An 18,906-nucleotide genomic window follows, 5' to 3' on the forward strand; every position below is an offset into this window, starting at 1 on the left:
GGGTATATACCTGCGACTGGATGTTGGGTCATGGAATCCGAACACGCTAATTTCTCATCAACAAGATAGACAGTTTTCCTTTAACCCCCCGGCGCTTATCGTTCACATCCTCTTCAAACCGAATTTTATCGCGACACTCCAAGAATTGTTTTACATCATGACCATCAACTCTTAATTTAAACAAGACCGATTCCCAATGTTTCCATGTACTCGTGTTGGTAGTGCCACCATGCTCAATCAATATTTTAGCAGTCTCATACAATAACGAGACCCATATGCGTTTAGAGTCGGGGGTGAGGCTAGTGAGACGTATGGAAGAGAACACATGGTCCAAAGGCGTGCTTCCGAACGTATCGGGCTCGTTAACCCTTGCTCCATGTTCTAAAAGGCAACGGACAAATTCGGCCGTCTTAGCTATATGTAGGGGCCCAAGAACTCGTTCGCTAACGTGTTGACCCCGTGTTCGTTTCCAAACGTTACTCGGAGGCATCGAGAATGCAATTGGCGTGTTTGGATCTTGGCCATATTGAACAAGTTTCATGGCTTTGGCTTCGGTGAAATCAACCTTTCCCGATGGGTACCTGATGCGATCATAGCTTCCGGGCCCAGCAATTTCGATGTCCATCATGATTTCCTCGAAGGCTAGGGGGTCCTTATGAGTAGTGTAGCCATTTTCTAAAATGAGGCTTAGGAGAATTTGCTGTGTCCGGTTTACGTCTGAATATACTTCTTCATGCAAAAGGTAGGGAAAGGGGAATGGTTTCATCGAGAGAAGCTTCTCCCGCGTCTTCCTGAAAACACCAGGATTGCTCTGCAATGTTTCTTTCATGTATATCTGTAAGTTCCCAATCATCGCAATACTCAAGGGGCCTCCATACATTTCAAACGCATACTTGTTTTTGAAATCTTGGTCTAGAACGCTATCAATGAAGTATTTCAAGCTGTATCCAGTCGTGATCTCGTGTCCCCTAAGATATGATGCAGCCTCCCCTATACTACCCTTGGAGAGACAAGAATTGACGAGACAATATTTAGCCAAGAATGTGTAACCATTTTCCCTGGTTCGTGTAGCTCTTCGGCCTAAAATGAGCTGTTTGAAACTTTGGCCCTGAACGAAATCTCTAATAGTCTGGTGAGCGAATTGGACGTCAACAGCGCGAAGCATCCCGTCGATGATAGAGTGAAACTCAATAAGATTCCCCATTCTAGCTAGTATTTTGCCCTGCATTGCCTCTATGTATGATTGTTGGCGCATCTTGGGACGCAATTCATCTCCAGCTTCACAACATTCTCTGAGAGTTGAATATCGAGAACATTCAAGGGCATGTATCACACTATCGAGTGTTGGAAAAGACGATTGCTTCGAAATTCCTTCGAATATCACATATGAATACCATCGGAAGTTCTCGGGGATTCCTTGGATGATCTTGGTATAGTAATTATGTAGGTCCGAAGGAATCAAATCGAGGGTACTTACGAGCTTGTCAGGGTCGTTTTCCCGGGGGGCTTCATTCGCCAATTCGTTCAATACCAGTTTAACCCAGAGAAAAACGCCGTCTGCTCGGTTAATCACATCCTGGACCACAAGTTCCAACGTTGTAGAGACCGCACCACCTTTTGAATAGACAAAACTCCAGCAGTAGTTCTCGATATCTCCCTTCGTATAGTTCTGTAGTTGTATCGAAGGCCAATTTTGAAACTGCTGCATGAAGTATTCCCATGGTCTGCTTGAGAAAAGCACCTTGAGTTTTGTGCGAGAATCGATAGTGCTTGTCATCATCTCCTTTAAAATTTTGGAAATGAATTCAGGTTGTCCATCATACTCGTCTAGCGCATCAAGCATGAGAAAAATCTCTAAGTCCACATGAGTCTGTCGAAGTAAGAGGTTCATGTATCTTTCTACTTCCTCAATGGTCCAATTCTCGCGACCGTATTGCTTGGATCGTTCGCGTTCTTTCAAGAGTGGTGTCCAAACCTCCGTCATGTTTGCTCCTGACGCCCCAGCTTTCTCGATAATCTGGTAAAGCAAACTCCTTATGAGGCCCTCATACGATTTCTGCAATATAGTTCCCCTATCATGGAGGAAAAAACTGGCTGATATTTGCGTAGATCTAGATGAAAATTTGTGGAGAAGTTCCCACGTACGGGGATGCTGAAAGATGAACTTCATGAGTGTCGATTTCCTGAACCTGGTTTGCCATGTATCCAAAAGAAGCCTGTTCCCTCTTCAAGCCACGTTGGCAAGGGGGTCTTTTTTCTATCAAATATCCATTCGAAGGTATGCTCGGAGTTATTATCGATCGTTTCGAGGCGGGTATCTTGGTCGGGGATTTTGAGCTTTTTTAAGTCTGATGTTCGGTCAGCGAATGGTACGACAATAGCAAAGCCAGAGCTAACCAACCCTCTGGATCCCAGTCAGCATCTTTATGTGTCACTTTCTCTGAAGCTTCGGTATAACGTACTTGTGTAGCCCCGCCTACAATTTCCTTTGACTGAAACGTAGTGGTTGATGCTTTGATTGCAGCATTATTGCTGCCTCTACAGCATTCCTTCAGTCTACTCACTACAATGCGAAAATAGGGGTCACCTTCGCGAAACTTGACCATCTCCGAGTGGTTCTCGTTGATGGGAAATATTGCGGATGATCGTGAGCTGTATAGACTTCGGGTTGCTGATGCTTTAGAAACTAAGACTTCTTCGGGGCCCGCCCTTGAAAAGGAACCGTCTGGTTTACGCTACTGAGAGTCAGCTCTTCCCTACCTTAGCAACAACGGCTATGCACCGTCAACGGCAGTATAATACTCACATTCATGGTTGGCGATGTTTTTGTCTCGTAGGCCCAATGAATAGACATGTTTCTCATCAATGTAAGTCCAGAAAACTGATCGTCCAATTCACGTAAATACTTTGATCCTTCCGATAGATCTTGGACTAGCTGCTGGTTAACCTGATCTTTAACCATGGCGAGAAGGTGAGGGGTAGCCATGCCCTGACTTGGAACGCCAAAGAATATGCCGCCTCTGAAGAGCTTCAGGATATGCTGTCCTTGTTCATGGCTGCCTGCTAGAACTGCGAATGCCTCTTTCACAACAATGCCGCCTAGACTATGAGCCATGAAAATCAACGGTTTTGCGCTTGGGCGAGCTAGACCAGAAGCCTTAATGTGGTCAATGAAGGTTATGGCCAGGTCTAGGATGGATTGGAACGAGTTGCTTTTCGCGAGGGTAGTGTCGTAGCCGTATACGATAGCTCTCGTCGTAGGAAGGGCTCGTGGGAGTTCATCTCGGATCCACATGAAGCTTTTGTCTTCTCTTTTTGGTTGCCACGAGCCGAAAGGATGACTGGCTAAGCCTGAGATGGCAATACAACTTCACAGTCCCCACGAGTTAATACAAGGACCGCTATAAAACAGGCACTTAGGTATAAATAAACTCACTCGATTTCATGTTCCCCTTTTTCAACATCGTTAAGAGGTGTCATCCCCAGGAAGTGGGAATCAAGAAGAAGCGACTTTTCTGGTCCATTAGTGGGTATCTTCCATTCGTTATTGTCTATATGTGCCTCGATCAAAACTGGGAGTCTATGGAACATTAACGTCCCAACCTTAGTGGGCGGCCTTGTCCACGGATCCAAGCTCGTTGCTAGAGACTGAATTTGAATATCTGTAGGCGTGACGTCCCCAAATGCCAGACTAAGTAACTCGGCAAGGCCCCGTTTATTCAGATTATCAGGACATCCTCTAAGCCTATAGACCTTAGGCTTGGATACGATAGGAGCCATCACTGGTTACATGACAAGAATGGCAACAGAAACACCGCGAAATGGGAACTGGAGGAAAAGAGGGATAAACAAACACGTAAAAAGGTTGTGAGAATGCCATTCCTAACATTTCTACCTAGGTAATGATTCGGAGTCTGAGGGTCTGAGGCTGAGGAGTAGCAGAAGCCCCCACAGCGCCCTATCCGAGTAAGGATGATCAACGGTATGGTTACATCGCGCGTCAGCAAAATCGGATGTGGCCTATCAACGCCTATCAGCACCCGCCAGCATCAGTAATGAAGATTCCTACCCGCCTAAGGTCCCCTCAATCCACCTGACCAATGGCGCTGTAACTGTAAATAAAAGGCTTGGAAAATACGCCTCATGGCTGGCGGAAAGTGCACCTGGAGCCCTCAAGCCCTCTATAAAATATTCCAGCTCCCAGTGAATTCTACCGCCTAGATTGGATAGTTTATAGAAGCTCTAGCGCCTATATAGACGTAATTACTTCGTACCTAACTAAACTATCGTTATATCCTAATCGTTGAAATCCCGCCATGAACCAAATGCCATCACCCCCAGGACTAAAACCTCCCTTCAAGCTAGAATTCAGTCTCGTTGGCATCTCGTCCATTACACATCCAGCCGCTGTCCGTTCCTCAGTTAGAACTCTCATCCTTCCCTCTAGAGACTTAGAAGCTTATCTCGTTGGCGAACTGAACACCAATCGCTTGTCGCGACTCCACAAACATCTCTGGCTCGCAGGACTTCCCGTCCCCGCGCGTCCACTACACCGCCAACGACTCGTAAACCGCGCCGTCGTCGTTACAGAGCGTGCAGACGAGCATTTAGTCTGGCACGAACATCGTATCTTCATTAAACCGTTACCAGCCTTTCTATTGTGCCACGCATTCTGGGAAGAGCATCTGTGCACAAACCCGATTCTTCATGCATCAGCTTGCGGTTTTCTACTAAGCTACGCATGGCTCGTCGCGCACCGGAGCGACTTCGCTATTGCCAATGATTCGCGCTTAATGCCTCCAGATGTCACGTGGGAGCAATGGACAAAGCTCTCAAGTGAGGTGTTAGGGACATTAGATCTTGATTCTATGGCGGGAATCGATTTGCGATACCATTATGGCGAGCTAAGATTAAGTCGGCTGGATATGCTGACGCGGTGGCCGTTGGTTGCGCCGGAGTTGTGGTCGCCGCGGAAGTTCGTGGATGGGTATATGAGTAGTAGTACGTGGTACAAAGCCTTCTTTGAACGCCATTTCGGGTGGTTAGTAGTGGGATTCGTGTATGTCAGTGTAGTACTATCGGCGTTACAAGTAGGTCTAGCGACCGAATCACTGAGCGCTAGCAGCTCGTTTCAAAATCTTGGGCTGGGGGTTACGCTGGCAGGGCTTGTGGCGTTGGTATTGGCGCTGGGCTCTATTGTGTTGGTTTGGCTCGTCCTATTTTGGTATCATGTGTTGTCAACGCTTGCATTTGTTAGAAAGGTGCGTTTTCAAAGGGAAAGAAAAGCACTAGATAAAAATACGTCTTTTTAATATTTCAGAATAATAGGTACGAAAAATGCAGTCAAGATGCCGAGTATATTGCTAGGTATATCTAATACTCTCTTACCTTCGAACCGACTCAATAGTAGTAGGTCCAATGTGTTTTGATACTTGATTCGGCAAGCACTGGTAGCTACGTACGTAATAGGAGTTTAACGGAATTAATCACATTATGTCACGGCACGATCAGAGAATTACATCATTATGTATAGGACAAATTTGGCATTCAATTCTGATTGAGCCATTGATCACTACCTAAGTTGGCCGTGTAAATGCCTCTATCGATGTAAATACACGGCCGTGAGGCTAGAAAACTAGCCTACACAGCTCGCCAGGGAACAGCATCCACAAGGGTCGTAAGTGAAATGCGTCCTCAACCAGGTTCCCCTCCAAACTCAACGCATTTAGAATCGAATAAAATGTGCGGTTTGTGAGAGAATGACGTGAAGTATAAACAGCAAAAGAATCCCACCCATGGGGTTTTTTTCTCTCCAAGCCGCTCTATCCCCTCAAAGAAGTGTACCCCTGGATGCTGGCGCGCAGGGTCCTTGGTATTGCAAGCACAAATCAACGTCTCGGAATGCCACCATCCCCTAATCCAGATCCTAATGCCTTCCAAAAATCAAATTGCGAAAAGAAATGGCCATTCTGTTCTCCAACCCAGTCCCGTCCATTCGTACGTAATTTCTGCTTAGAGGGCTCTACCGCTCTATCGCAATAGTCGTGAAAAGACAAAGACGTCGGGAGCATGCGATCATTATTGCGTGAAAAGTAAATTAGGCTTTGCCTACGCCACTGCAATGCCACCTTTGCGCTTCTCGGCGCTGGTGAGCACGAGCATAGGTGCTTTACGCTGCCCATCGACTAGTTCCGTCTTGCTAGATCGCTGGGAACCATTCTTGAACACATTCGCAAAGCTACCCTCACTATCACCGCTGCTAGATAAGCTGTCAACGCTCTTGCGTGACTTCTGACGCGAACCGGGTCGATCGGAGCCGATAGCTCCCCAACTGCCGCTTGTGGAAGTTCTGGAGCTAGCCAGACTGGGCTCCGCATCGCCGGAGAGGCTACCCGAGCCACTACGCCCGGAGTCAGACTCATTGTCCGTCAAGGGAGTGCTGACCTCCTCAGCACTTTCAGATACGGGACTCATGCTTCCGCAGCTACTACCCGTACCCTTGCGTCGAACTATTCCCGCCTTTCTCAGGTTAAGAACAGCAGAACGACGAGTTCGCGCCGCAAAGTTCTTGCTGCCTTCATGCCTGGCGGTTGGCTTCGCCTTAAGTTCGTCCAATGCAGGAGGGCCACGAGGTTGACGAACCGGATGTTCACCAGCGCGACCCTGGCCAGGACCGTAACCACCATTAGTCATAGGCGACAATGGGAAAGAAGCCGTCTTAGGGCCGGCTGACTTAGGAGTCTCGTCCATCGATAAAGATAAGCCCTTATTGGCGCCCGCAAGGGAGTTTGACTTCTTGTGGCCACGACGGAAGGCATTGGCGGAGGGCGGGGGGAGGGGCGTCGGTTCCGCGGTCAACTCTACCTTCTTCGGGGGAGAAGTGGTTCGGAAGGCCGATGAATTATTCTCCATGGGTGGCGGCGAGACTTGAACACGAGGTGTGTTGTTGTTCGGCTGCTGGCGAGTATAGCTTTGAGGGGTACCAGGAGTCCGGTCCATGTAGTTGCTGTTGCTGTTGGCCTGTGCGGCACTCTGTTCGATGTAGTACATTTGCTGAGCAGTAGCAGGGTCATAATAAGAATACAAGTTCTGCTGAGTAGGCAGGGAAGAAGCCATCGACTGTTGCAAATTCTTGAGCTGCTGTTGCTGATGGTATAGGTTCTGAAGTGCCATCTGCTGTTGCAACACTGATTGTCCACTGAGACTCATGTTCTGGAACTGCTGAGCAGCAGCTTGAACACTGAGTAGCTGTTGCTGTAGTCGCTGCTGCTGCTGAGCCAAGTAAAGATTGGTGGCCACTAGCTGAGCGTAGAGTGAAGGATCCATCTGGTCCTGGACTTGTTCATCAAGGTGAAGCTCGGGGGGTGCCAAAATCTGCTCGGCAGTGTACTGTTGGTGGTTCATTCCCATCATGGAGCCGTAGCTTTGCTGCTGCTGTTGCTGTTGATGATGTTGCTGAGTGGCAAGACGGGGAAGCGATGTCTTCGGTCCGTTGTACATGTTGTCCTGGCCGCCATACATGTTTCCAGCGATGCTAGTATTCCTACCGGGGATATGCGACGGGGGCACAGCAGAAGTCGGCGAGGCCGCGGCAGCGGCGAAAGTAGTCGCGGTAGCAGACTTGGGAGCCGTTCTAAGACCTGCAAGCAAATGAGAGCGACTTGTTCGCGGGGTTGGAGCACCATTGTCCACCGATCCGGAAGAGGCCTTGATCGTATCGAAGGACAGGGGCTTGATGTTCTGACCACCGCCACGACGCGAGGCCAGCCCTCCGGTGGGCATGGCCAAACCAGTTGGCGAAGTAAAACCGTTGTGCGACATTTGAGCGAGACCGCCGGTGTCCATGCTCAAACTAGAAAGACTATGCGATCTATCAAACGGAATAACTGTCGGAAGAGATTGAGGCGGAATACTCCAATCCAAGCGACGGTGTAAAATTAGAAATAAAGAATAACAAGGAATGGATGACTACCTCTGGAGTAAAAAGGCAATCAAGGTGATATTACAACAAAGTAGAGAGGTAGGAATAATGTAAGCGATATGAGCAGGTCTGATTAATGTAGCGGAATTGCTGAAGTCGATTGTATGGCGAAGCAGAAACAATCGGTGCAATAGCTAACAATGTAGCAATTGGGATCAATGTCGTATCAAACGCGACGTGCCGGCAGGATACAACGAAACCTCCAATAGTAGCTTCGTTGATGCTGATGATAGAAAGCTGTGGACAAGAAACAGAAGATGATGCGAGTAGATGCAGTGGTCGTGAACTTTTTTTGCTCTTGAGCGGTATTAAAAGTATTCCAGGGTCGTGTCCGAATGAGCGACAGACGTTGCCAATGATGAGAAACTGCGTGGCGAGCTTTGAGAAGGGGAAGGTCGATCAAGCGCAAGAGGAAGGTTCGTATGTCAACCGAGTGAAGTTTCCGGCTCAATGAGGGTCAAAGAAATGGCAATGAACGTTGGATTATTTTCAAAGGAGTCGGAGCAAAGGGGGTGTGATCTCGACCTCGAAATGGACGAAATTGCGCAGGGACGGAATAGAAGGGCAGACCGTTGCTGAAGACTGGAATTGCTTCTTTGTTGTTTGACTCGTCCGAGAGCGGCGTAATCGGGAGACTTGAGTCCTGGTCCTGATGGTTGGCAGTACCGATCCGTGTCACTTCGCTTTGTTCTTTATACAAATCTCTACCTCCAGGTACCTCGAAATAGAGGGTAGCAAAATTCCTTGTCTTTAAAAGCTCCGATGGAAGAATTAAGAGGCGTCTGGCGCGACCTCTGCAAATAATCACAAATTGTAAATGACCTCTTGACGTTTCCTTGACGTACTGTCGGTGTTTCTATGCGATCGAGTTGGCGTGTATGGTTGGAAAGGGACGCGATATTATATTGAGTCGAGTATTGGGTATACGTAATGGCGATGCGAATCGAAAATGGTGAAAAAAATACGTTGGTAATTTGTACAAAGATTAAGTCGATGAATGGATCGATTGGGTCTTCCTGGTTGTCTATCTTCTCTTCTCTTGGATTTTTTTTTCTTCTTTTTTTCCTTTTCTTTATCCCCTGGTCCTGCTGTGAAAAAAATGCTGAGTGGATATCGATGGTGGCAAATTGTCTTCTTCTCGAGAGAACGCGATGCAATAGCTGTCTTTTTTTTTCTCTCCTCTGGACGCAACGACGACGAAGGTCAAGCCGACGACAGAGACAAATTGGTTTTCGACGCGCTCAAAAAAAAGGAGAAAGCCTCGAGGAGGATTAGGAACCAACGGATAGAGGGAGAGAATAAAGGAAGGGCGATTGGCGATGAGGGGGGGAATAAGGAGGGGGGTAGAGGAAGAAAGAGAAAGATGGATAAAAAAAAAAAAAGTTGAAGAGTTGAGAGAGAGAGAGATGTAGTGGATGAAGGGGGAAAGAAAAAAAAGATACTTGTGTGTCTGCAGGAGGAAGTGGGAAGAAAAAAGTGAAAATTGTTACTGTGGTGGGTTCAAAGTGGGCAAGTAGGTCAGGCCAGTCTCCTTCTTCTCTTACTGCTCTAGTGGATGAATTGCACCTGCAGCAAACAACATCCAGCGCTCTTGCTACTGCCGTCTGGGACCTGTTAATTGTGGGCTACCCACAGACTATGGACTGTGGGCCGTGGATTCCCACTAACCTTAGGCGTACCTTACTTCCTTACAGCTACTTTCTAATGTCTATTTGTCTGCACTGTGTAAGTTGAGGCAGGTACGCAGGTACTTTCTTACCCCTAGACCCGGTCGATGAGTCGAAGTCGGGGTATGCGATTGGCTGCAGGCGTCCAATTTTGCCGCGGCGATGGGATGTTAGCGATTTGAAGTGGGTCTAAATACGAAATTGGCCACTAAAAGTGATGTCCCGAAGCTGAGAATTCAGGGTACAATTATGTACAGGAAATCTTAGAAATAAAAAAGGAAAAAGAGTACACTGTACATAATTGTCTACGTACTTTACATATATATGTAGGTATATATACGTTTAACACCAAACAATAGTTAAAAACATTCACTTAAAGTAAAGAAACAATTAGAATGTGAATATTGAAGAAAATGCGTCACTAAATTTCATTAGTAGTATCACGAAGAAATCAAAGAACATTGCCCTTTCATTGGTTCATCTAAATGCTCAGCAGACCTTTTTCTACAATATGAGAACTAGATCTAAAATAGGTGTGGGTGTGATGGCCAGCACAACAACAACATTGAACATTTAGAAGTTTCCAAGGTTCTTGCTCCATAAAGTGGTACCCATCTCTCTCACTAATTGCCCTTACGTACCGAGGTACCGCTGATGAATGAGCTGTTAGTGGTTGAAAAGGGATTTAGGTCTCTCGCCGCGGGGATCAGTTATCAGCCAATCAGAAAAGAAATCAGGCTAAGAAAGGAGGGGCTTACAAGGGAAATTTAGCCAAGCTTGCTGACAGGGGTTGACCTGGTGTTCAAGTTTCTCTGCAGGGCAGGTCCCGCTCTAGAACCCCTACATGGTACATGCACAAGGTAGGTACGCCGTGCATGTAAGAGTACAGTGTAAGCGTACAGTATGCCAATTTGAAATAAGCCGGACATAACCTTATACATGTACATAATCAAATGTGCCTACTAATAAAACTCGCCTAACCATCAGATTGATTTTAAACACGAGCATCGCATCAGCAGTAGTAGCAGTAGCATGCAGTAGACCAAACTCTCTTTCTTATCAATCTCGATTTCAATAATTTCAACAATTTTTAATTTTTAATTTTCAATATTTAATATTCAATATTTAATTTTAATCTCAGTCATCATTAATTCAAAGGAACAGCAACGATTGGTACCTGAATTCTAGTCATCAACAACCTTTGAGACGCTTCCCCCTTTACGGTATAAATCCCTATTGTTCCCGGTAGGGCTAATACATAAAGGCCTCCTTTTATGGCTTCGCATGGCATTATCCAATCAACTTTTCCAACTTCAGATCCTTTTCCAAACTTGACATTTCCCTTGATTTTATTACATTCAATCCTATCAGCAACTCTTTCGTTCATATTTACCATTGTAAACACAACAGAGACAGACCAATATCAACAAAAACAACTACATCGATTCCAAAACTCCAAGTTCCTGGCTCTAGAAGTAAATGGCTATTTCTGTCCAGTTCTGCATAGAAGGGGCGTCAAAAGTAGGAAATAAGGAACAGATACATATGTAGAACGTCAGAAGGATCTTGGTAGTTAGCATGTTTAGCCAACTAGGGTTCCTAGCGAGTTCCCTCTTCATCCGGATGTGGAATGCTGAGGATTCTACCATGCGTATGGGGAAATGAAAACCCCTGTGATCGGCCACTGCCCATGCTAACATGGTCGTTTCATGTGCCTGAAACCTAGCACATCATCACGGAGACTCATCATGGAGGCGAAGCGGAGAGTACAGAAGGGGAGAGATGCCATGACAGACAGGTTTATCGCATTGATCGTCCGAACATGCCTCCATCTCCTTTCGTCACTGAGCAGCTGATGGGGGTTTCCAAACCTGGTTGATATTTGCTACTCTTAACAATAACAAAACTCACGATGGTGACAACAAGCTAGCAGGCTACCTAGGTAGCCAGCCCTCTGAATCCGGTACGAGGTGCAGCCAAGAACCGCTAGGGCAGCGCATCGCACTTAGACATGCGTAAGTCACCGTTACAATCGCAACACCACGATCCCGGGTCCCCTGATTCAGTCCAGGCTAGCCAACAATAAGGCCACAAGCAAGCACCAGCACCATGCGAACCGATCCAACTGCATCAAGATTCAGAACCCATTTAGATACGGACAGACAATAGATTCGCCCACAAGTACTGTCCATAAACCGATGACATACATAACTCATAACCTTAAGTTGTAAGGATCAACATCGGATTAATTCCTGCTGGATGAGGAATAAGGATCTACGAATTAACACTCCTCTATGAGCCATAGCCCCAAAAACGGGGATGAATTAGCTCCAATTGCTAAGAACATCCCATCTGAGACATTCAACTATGGAGTACAATACAATGAGCACAGTCCCCGCCGTATGAATGGGACTGTACATTAAGTACATTCTGAATCAGGACCCACGGACGTTTGAACTTGAGAAGCCCCTCGAGTTTGAAGAAGGTCGCATTGGCTTCTTGATAATCGAGAGACGAGCTCGTCGAAGCGAAACTATCCAACATTCGCGATACTTTATACCGAGCGCGTCTAGACGTAGACAGAACCGCCTAGATCAGACTTTTCTCCAGCACGCTGGATCCTCGTCTATTTGACGCCAGACCGCGAAACCAAATATACTATTCGCGGCTAATGAGTCAGTCAGTGAGTTTTTGAATCGATTGTTTTTAAAACAATGGCTTCTATGCTTTCATCCCTTGAGACGAGTTGATCCCAACCAGTCGGATATCTCGCTTAGCACTTGTTAAGTCACATTATAATGGCCTATCAACGATAGATGCGGCTATCAGTAACGCAATCTGTCGATTCACTTTGGATACCTTACGAGCTCGATCGATTTTATGAGATAACCAAAGCAAAGACTGGCGAAGCCACGTGTCCACCTCCCCTTTACAGAGGATCATATTATGGGGAACTGTTAAATAAAACCAGTCTGACAGTCAGCCCTTTTGCCGCTTACGCATCCATCTACCGAATATGAATAGAACAGCAGTCTCGATTTGAAACCAAACTTGAACTAATCAGAAAAACTCCGTTAGGTTTTTTTTTTTTTTTGTGGTTTTTTCTTTAAATCACGAGCCTTGCTCATTAAAAATGGAGTGTATACAGCTAGGTACCTAATGTATGTATGCACGCTGCAGGGTGATTTTTTTTTTTTTTCTTTTTTTCTGTTCAGACCCATTCTCACTATAGAAAATTGCATTATGTATGCAGATAGGGCCGTATTCCGCATAGCACGTACAGTAGGATGTAACCTGCTGCCCACAATCCTTCCCCCCTGCGTACAAGCGGCGCTTAAGAATATGACGAACCGGCAAGCTTAAGGCTCAAGCGCCCACTCGCTTGTTCTCCGTTCGTGCGCGGCATCGGCAGACTAACGCATGTAGCTCTCGACTTGGACCCCAAATCCCAATTATCCCCGTTCTATGTACTATGTAGAATGACCCTACGTGGCACCATTGACCGCTGCGATCTGGCCTTCCGTCTTTTTATTCGTCCGTCGTGCAGCGGGTAGCTGGGGGATACCGGTCGCTTGGCACCTCCGCGAACCACTTACGGCACGTTAGGTGCTAGGCTCGCGGACGACTAAAGCTGGTTGGCCAGAGGGCCATTCCGATAGACGGGGGAGCCTCAAGCTTCGATCTTGGGGTCCCTTCTGCGGGGGAATAATGTCGAGTCCTACCTTCGCCAAGCCGCAGTTCCCACGTGCTTATGATCAAGACATACTTGCATCCCCCCAAGTTCAGGTCATGTACGTAAGAAAGGTCGTTTGGAGATTCGACCAGTCCGCTTCATGTTGGGCTGTAAGGTGACGTTTCCCTTGAAACCGCGTACCACCTATCATTGTAACAATGACAACAGCGATAATAATATTTCTACTGTAACACGCGCAGCCTTGGAGCAGCACGTAAGATTTTGAACCCGGAATCCTCTCGCAGTTGATAGTTAACACGTGATATCTAGGAGTCAACGACATAGTTATATCCTGATGTTGATGAAGAACATTTCAGAGCAGATGAGGAGTACGCTGTTGTATACGACAGTACGCTTGAGCAACATTTTCTTTGTAGGTTCGCCAGGTATTATGCGTAATATTAAATATTAGCTCGACGCGGTTATCAATAAATCCATTGCTGTCATGCAAATATGCGCTTCTTGCAGAGACGTGTTGGGCTACACCAAGTACTTTTTCATGCTACGAATGTCTCGATCAGCGAGCATGTATGAGTCACTACTTCAACATTGCCTGCGTTAGCCGGGTAAGGATAGCGACATGGTGGCGACTTCGTACGAGTCCCAGTCTATGTCCTAGGTAATGTTACCGAGGTCGTTGCTCATAAACATCCCCTAAGCTACCTTCAGACTCTATCCGTATAATCGATCATCACTGCTGGTCAATATTATTATCAGGACCATAACCTTCGTGGATAAGAACGACTCCTGGACGCTCATCTAATGTTTCTGCTATACGCCGCTCGCCTTCGCTAGTGATGTATTCGTTCAATGATATCGCCGTTTTGCGACCAACGCTCAATCCATTCGAGCTTAGAGGCAACGAGTACTAAGATAGTGACACTGTGTCTATGGGACCTTGTATGGTTATAGGATTATCGAGTGGTGCCTCCATCCAAATGGCAAAGGCAATCGGATTATTATTCCCTTAGTAGTGAGTAGGGAGATAGTAACCCCTTTTTCCCTCGCCAACGAATCGAAGCGCCTCATTACAGAAAAGCTCCCGAGGGTTGAGTCTTGCGCGTAGTCGACGATTTCGAATTCTTGTTGGATTTCGGATTACCCCCAGCGATTTGTGTGCTTGAGATTCCAGACCTTCTCTTTGCAATCCAACGCTACTCATAACACGTAGTCGTGCTGCTTGAGCTTTATCTATCGAGCCCCAACTTGGAACAATAGTATCCCATTCGTCAATCTGGAGCGAATTTTGAGCTAGTACGCCCAACCCCATGTATGGTTGATCGTTAAGATGTCCCTATGCCAACCCCCTAAGGAAATTTTGTCCAAGTGTTCAGTTCTCGTTAAGTATATAGGCCAGGGATGGAGCACATGAATACCGTCGTCGGGAGCGAGCGTGAAAGGGAGCTACATACAAGAAAGTGCGCCTCAGCAGCTGTCGTAAGTAAAGCCTAGCCATTAGGCGCTGCGAACATGCATGTGACCAACACACAACGATGGCCTTCAAAACCTCTACAATACTCGGGTATAGAGATGTTCAGGCGTCGTATTCATTAGTCGGATAAAGTAAAGGTATCTTGGGCAAGATACTGGATCAGTATATAATCTGAATTTAGATTTTAACCCCTATTAAGTCCATACTTGTGGAACAGGTTACTTCCTTCAACAACTGGACTCATATGATACGACTCCAAAATCTACAGTGCATACACCGGGCCAAGGTCGATAGTGAATGAGAAGATTCCTAATACTCTGTTGTAAATGATACTTCGTAGATGCCCCTCTTCGTAGTATACTATGCGAAGACTGGTAAAGGCGAAAATCGGGTTGGCGTCTCGAGACTAACACCGACCCTGAACAAGTCTCAAGTTCAAATGACCCAGTAATAGTTAAATCATTCGCCCTCATTCAATTGAATCAGTGAGCCTATGTCATTTAAGGGGTAAAATAGGGTAGAAGCGCATTATGGTTGCCTAGAAGAGATTTGGGGGCTTAAACATTCCTCCATAAAACGAATACAAATCTAATAATGGAAGGATAGCTATCTATGAACCGGTGTGGGTACTTAACTTCATATTATCGTACATTGTATAGAGGAAAATGAAGTCTCATCTATGGTTCCCACTGTTTGTTCGATATTAGAATCACAGTAGCCCTATCATAGTATATTGTGGATCGTACCCTAGCTTCGAAGCAAACATTCTCGGGGTTCTGCCTAGCATTTTGAACTTCGTAGAGATGAATCTACTTTATGGGCTGCTCCCAGATAAACTCAAGTTACTGGCCACTTTACGGGGGCAATGTGTTTGTGCCAGGTTGTGGCTCCTGGTTGGCGGGTGGTATGCTCTGTGATGAGATGAATGCTCGTCCTAGGTAGGTAGGTATAAATCTCCTAATCTTATTGTTAGTTACATAAACTTCTGTTTGGCAGAGTCGGGTAAGCTTGAATACTTCCGTACAAGATATCTGAGCTTTGGAGGCAAATGACTTAGGGGCAGCTAGCCAAATACCTAGTGAAACCTCGGAAACACAGAGGGTGGCTCTGCTCTATTCAAACCCCTTCTATACCTGACGTTCGGCATCGTCATATCTGAGATGCTTTGTAAAATGATAATGAGTGGCGACAGTCATGTGTCAATAATTGTTGACTCCCTCTTTAGTGATTGAAGGTGTGAATCGTCATCGGCGGAGAAATCTAGCAGATCCAAGCCCTTCTTCTTTAGAGTCCTGCCTAAGCGGCGTGACGGGGGGAGCTCGCGTCACGTCGATACTATGACTCACTCGCACCTAATACCTTAACGGGTATACCTGAATTGCGCGACCATGGTCCCGTCCTAGAGCCCCAGGCTGCTGTACAATGTAGCCAAGGTTCACACAGCCAGACTTTTCCCCCGAAGTTACACCACATTTTCAAGAGAGGCAACTCGTTGACTGCTCTGATATTACTAAACACACCCTCTTTTTTTTTTTTACCAAACGTGGTCTTGAAAAGTGGAAGGTCAAGTTGTAGCGAGATGGCCGCAGAAAATGGCCTGAATATCATGTTCTTGGAGTATTTGAGGCCACTTTGATCAACCCGTGAGTCCTAGAACCGCATCACAAGACCATCGCTTCTCTTCAAAAAGGGTAGGCATGTACTTTCCCATATTCCTCCTACCAAAGTCCCGTCCCTTTGTCAGATGTTTATTCCTGTGGCTGTGTTGGTCTCTGTCGTTCTCGGTCCTGACGAGCATTGCAACTGCTGATTCTTAACTCTCGACTTGGACCGGCTTGTTGTGAGTAGCCATGTACATACCTACCTAGATACACAGCATCTCGTTGACCTGGCTATCTTAGGCACCTACATAGGAGATAGTGTAAGTACGTAAACTGCCGAATTAGGCTGCGGATTGATCAGCGGGCATTGCCGCAGCATGGGTCCAATTCTAGCTTTGGATCGTCCATCTCATTCGCCAAGCCTAGCCGGCTGCCGAGGCTTATGATGGACTTGATGGAGGTGCGGAATTATCCCCATTGGATGTATTCTCCAGGACAGAGCTCCGTAGCTACATCGACATGCTCAATGTCTGCGGTCGCTGCTAAACATCATAGCGATCTGGTAGAGCGATCTGTCTTCGATCAAAGCTGCCGTGCCACAACGCTCCTCCAAGGAAGTCTACGGTTAAGGTTCTCGTCCCCTATTTTGCATGGGAAGCAGGGTGTAAGTAGGTGTGTAAGTAATTTTAAAAGAATCCTCCGCGCTTTCCGGGCCGGTTTCCAACGGGTACTTTCTTGATGTAGACACCAACTCTTTAAGATGAAATCGCAGTTCTCGGTCTTGTTTAATATATGCATGATAAGAATTCATTATCTGATTTATGCCTTAACGACTACACCGAAACGCTGCGAGTAGCTAATGGCAAAATTTAATCAAAAGGGACCGAGTGAAGTCGTGACAGTCCTCGGTCTTCGCCTTCTACCTGGAATAAGGCCCGAGGGGCAATTAAGGCGCACCACGAGTAATTAGTCGTGTTTATGCGTTTTCCGCGTCCCCCGTGTGTTAAATAGGTAAATTGTTAAAAATTGTACGGAAGGGCCGAGTTGTAAAAAGTTGGTGTCATGAATATCGGCTTACTTGGCCCGTTCACGTTGATCAAGGGCGTGATCGTATTCCTAGAGAGTTGATACGAGCAAAAAAAAAAAAAAACAACCCTCCCATCCTTTGAGCCGCAATGTCGAGCCGCGGCACAGTGTAAGAACTTAGATAATCTCTCTAGTAAGTCATCTACGCTTTCCCTTGAGGAGTTTTCCGTTATAAATTGACCGAACACTTTTCGAACGAATGTGCAACCGACCGAGGATTTCATCAAGCTTGGCGCGGGGGAATATAATTCTAGTCGTGAGGGACTTTGATATTTCGCCCTAACCCCTATCCTGAGCCTCGATTTACGGCCGAAACCACTATCCTTTTCCCCGGGACCGTTGCTTAGCCCATACGGAAGGTGCGCGGAAACGCATAGTGCATAGAGCGAACCCCTGCTTGGAGTCCTGGGGACGTCTATGTAGTATGACGTGAGATCACTCGGTCAACGAGGCGAAATAGCATCTTGGGTCGTGATAGGCAACGGCTCGCTACTAAGTCCCCGGTCGTTGACGGTCATTACCTAGAAATGTAAACATATTTCCTCCTTTGAGCGCGAAAGGTCAGTGTGTTGAAGGGACAAAGGTGATCAACGCAGGGGTGGTTTGCTTGAAAAGGCGTCCAAGGATGGAGACGCAAGGGGTCCTGTGCAGAGATTAATTAAATGCACCCAAGATTCAGCCCTAAACCCGTTCGGAAGCATGGAGCGGGACATGGGATTGACCTGTGCCCTATACCTCATTTGGGGAATCGGTGAGCTATCACATTCATTTGGTATGTAGAGGTCGGGGATGTCTACTCTGCGTATTTCGGACATCATGGGATGCATAGGTATCACGTATAACCTGACAAATCGGCTCGTTCGCGCCAGAATTGGTTACGGGCCGATCGTTTTTCGAGGCGACGAGTCATGCGTGTGACAAGTATCTGGTGAAGTCCTTTTTTAATCATAGCGGAAACGTGTGGGTGTATCTGCCTAGAGTAAGCAGTTGCTAATACAACGAGTCGCCCTGAGTATCCCTAAGTGCCCCTGAATTCCCGGAAATTAGGAATTCGCATGAGAATCCATTTGAAGAATAGCCTCACATTTCGTAGGCTAATATAAGTGACGTCAACTTCATCAACGCCAAAGAAAAGAACAATACAATTCGCATAAAAAGGATTTGTTTCGGTGTTGGTGCGAAATAGTGGCTGAGCCTCACCCTGAAAACCAACATGGCTTGCTTTCCCACAAGCTAATGGCACGCCGTGGCACTAAGGACCCCCTCGGCATGACCGAAACCACTCCGCACGGTAAGCGAGGGATTTTAGAAGAGTGAAAAAAAAAAAAAAAATAAAAAAAATTCTTGAATAGTTTTTGGGAGCGAGAAAAATTGCCGTGGTAAAAATAGACGAAAGAGGAAAAGAG

General features: G+C 46.5%; 4 protein-coding genes across 4 annotated transcripts; 1 reads left to right on the plus strand and 3 right to left on the minus strand.

Annotated features, from left to right (window-relative positions):
- Window positions 1-46: 46 nt before the first annotated feature.
- On the minus strand, window positions 47-1,984 carry F4822DRAFT_424924 (uncharacterized protein; the record flags this gene model as incomplete). The annotated part of the gene is made up of 1 exon (XM_051460245.1): window positions 47-1,984. The coding sequence occupies one exon, from the start codon at window positions 1,982-1,984 to the stop codon at window positions 47-49; it is 1,938 nt and encodes a 645-aa protein (XP_051320221.1).
- A 182-nt stretch (window positions 1,985-2,166) lies between these two features.
- F4822DRAFT_424925 (uncharacterized protein) lies at window positions 2,167-3,780 on the minus strand (the record flags this gene model as incomplete). Its single annotated transcript, XM_051460246.1, has 4 exons — window positions 2,167-2,348; window positions 2,402-2,735; window positions 2,807-3,368; window positions 3,437-3,780. The coding sequence occupies 4 exons, from the start codon at window positions 3,778-3,780 to the stop codon at window positions 2,167-2,169; spliced, it is 1,422 nt and encodes a 473-aa protein (XP_051320222.1).
- Window positions 3,781-4,142: 362 nt separating this feature from the next.
- On the plus strand, window positions 4,143-5,400 carry F4822DRAFT_388232 (uncharacterized protein). Its single transcript, XM_051456869.1, has one exon. The coding sequence runs from the start codon at window positions 4,317-4,319 to the stop codon at window positions 5,310-5,312; it is 996 nt and encodes a 331-aa protein (XP_051320223.1). The 5' UTR covers window positions 4,143-4,316; the 3' UTR covers window positions 5,313-5,400.
- A 708-nt stretch (window positions 5,401-6,108) lies between these two features.
- F4822DRAFT_435983 (uncharacterized protein) lies at window positions 6,109-7,821 on the minus strand (the record flags this gene model as incomplete). The annotated part of the gene is made up of 1 exon (XM_051462258.1): window positions 6,109-7,821. One exon carries the CDS (start codon window positions 7,819-7,821, stop codon window positions 6,109-6,111), a length of 1,713 nt encoding a protein of 570 aa, XP_051320224.1.
- Between the last annotated feature and the right edge of the window lie 11,085 nt (window positions 7,822-18,906).

Source organism: Hypoxylon trugodes (assembly GCF_022578975.1).
Source record: "Hypoxylon trugodes strain CBS 135444 unplaced genomic scaffold F4822scaffold_1, whole genome shotgun sequence".
Lineage (NCBI taxonomy): Eukaryota > Fungi > Ascomycota > Sordariomycetes > Xylariales > Hypoxylaceae > Hypoxylon > Hypoxylon trugodes.